The sequence below is a fragment of the Halyomorpha halys genome, unplaced genomic scaffold, assembly GCF_000696795.3.
Source record: "Halyomorpha halys isolate HHAL.00 unplaced genomic scaffold, Hhal_1.1 Scaffold278.1, whole genome shotgun sequence".
NCBI lineage: Eukaryota > Metazoa > Arthropoda > Insecta > Hemiptera > Pentatomidae > Halyomorpha > Halyomorpha halys.
The window spans coordinates 412747-413410 of NW_027109219.1; the positions used below are offsets into that span (position 1 = coordinate 412747).

General features: G+C 36.6%; 1 protein-coding gene across 1 annotated transcript in view; it reads left to right on the forward strand.

Moving 5' to 3' along the window:
* LOC106680681 (mucin-2) overlaps positions 1-664 on the forward strand; it is an 18148-nt gene that overhangs the window by 8835 nt on the left and 8649 nt on the right. Inside the window, exon 3 of the mRNA XM_067047403.1 lies at positions 382-635. Coding sequence (XP_066903504.1) covers positions 382-635 — 254 coding nt within the window. The remainder of the gene's footprint in view (positions 1-381; positions 636-664) is intronic.

Below are 664 nucleotides of genomic sequence, written 5' to 3' on the forward strand. Positions count from 1 at the left end.
ATGTCCCCTACTCCAGTCCCAACACGCCTTTGGAGCCCAACTATTAATTCATCTTTATCAGTTACATATCGTTATACCCACATTGGTGATGTTGTACTTTGTTTACACGTGATAACCACCTAATACCAAATATTCTTATTATTCTAATCTTAAAAGCTTTTTTAAACAATGCAGTTAACACAATAATAATGAATTGCTAAAATGAGACGATTCCGTCACATTTTAAAAATACTCATTAACCACCCCAATTATTTTTCTGAGGATTTCAAGAATATAAGCTTATTTTTGATGATGTGCTGTTAATTAACACGCAAAATGGTCATGTGTATGTCTTCATTTACAAAATATCCCAATAAAATACTAAAACTATTGATATTACAGGCAACAATGTTTTGGCCCAACCGAAGCTACTACGACACTTCAAACTAAATCAACCGAAGGATCTACGACACCTCAAACTGAAACAACCGAAGATACTACGACACGTCCAACCGAAACAACCAAAGCTACAACGACGCATCAAGCTAAAACAACCGAAAGCTTAACGTCAACTCAAACTGAAAGGACTAAAGCTACACCGACACCTCAAACTAAAAAAATCAATGATACTGCACCTCAAACCGAAACAACCACGGGTACAAGGACACCCCACTCCGAAACAACA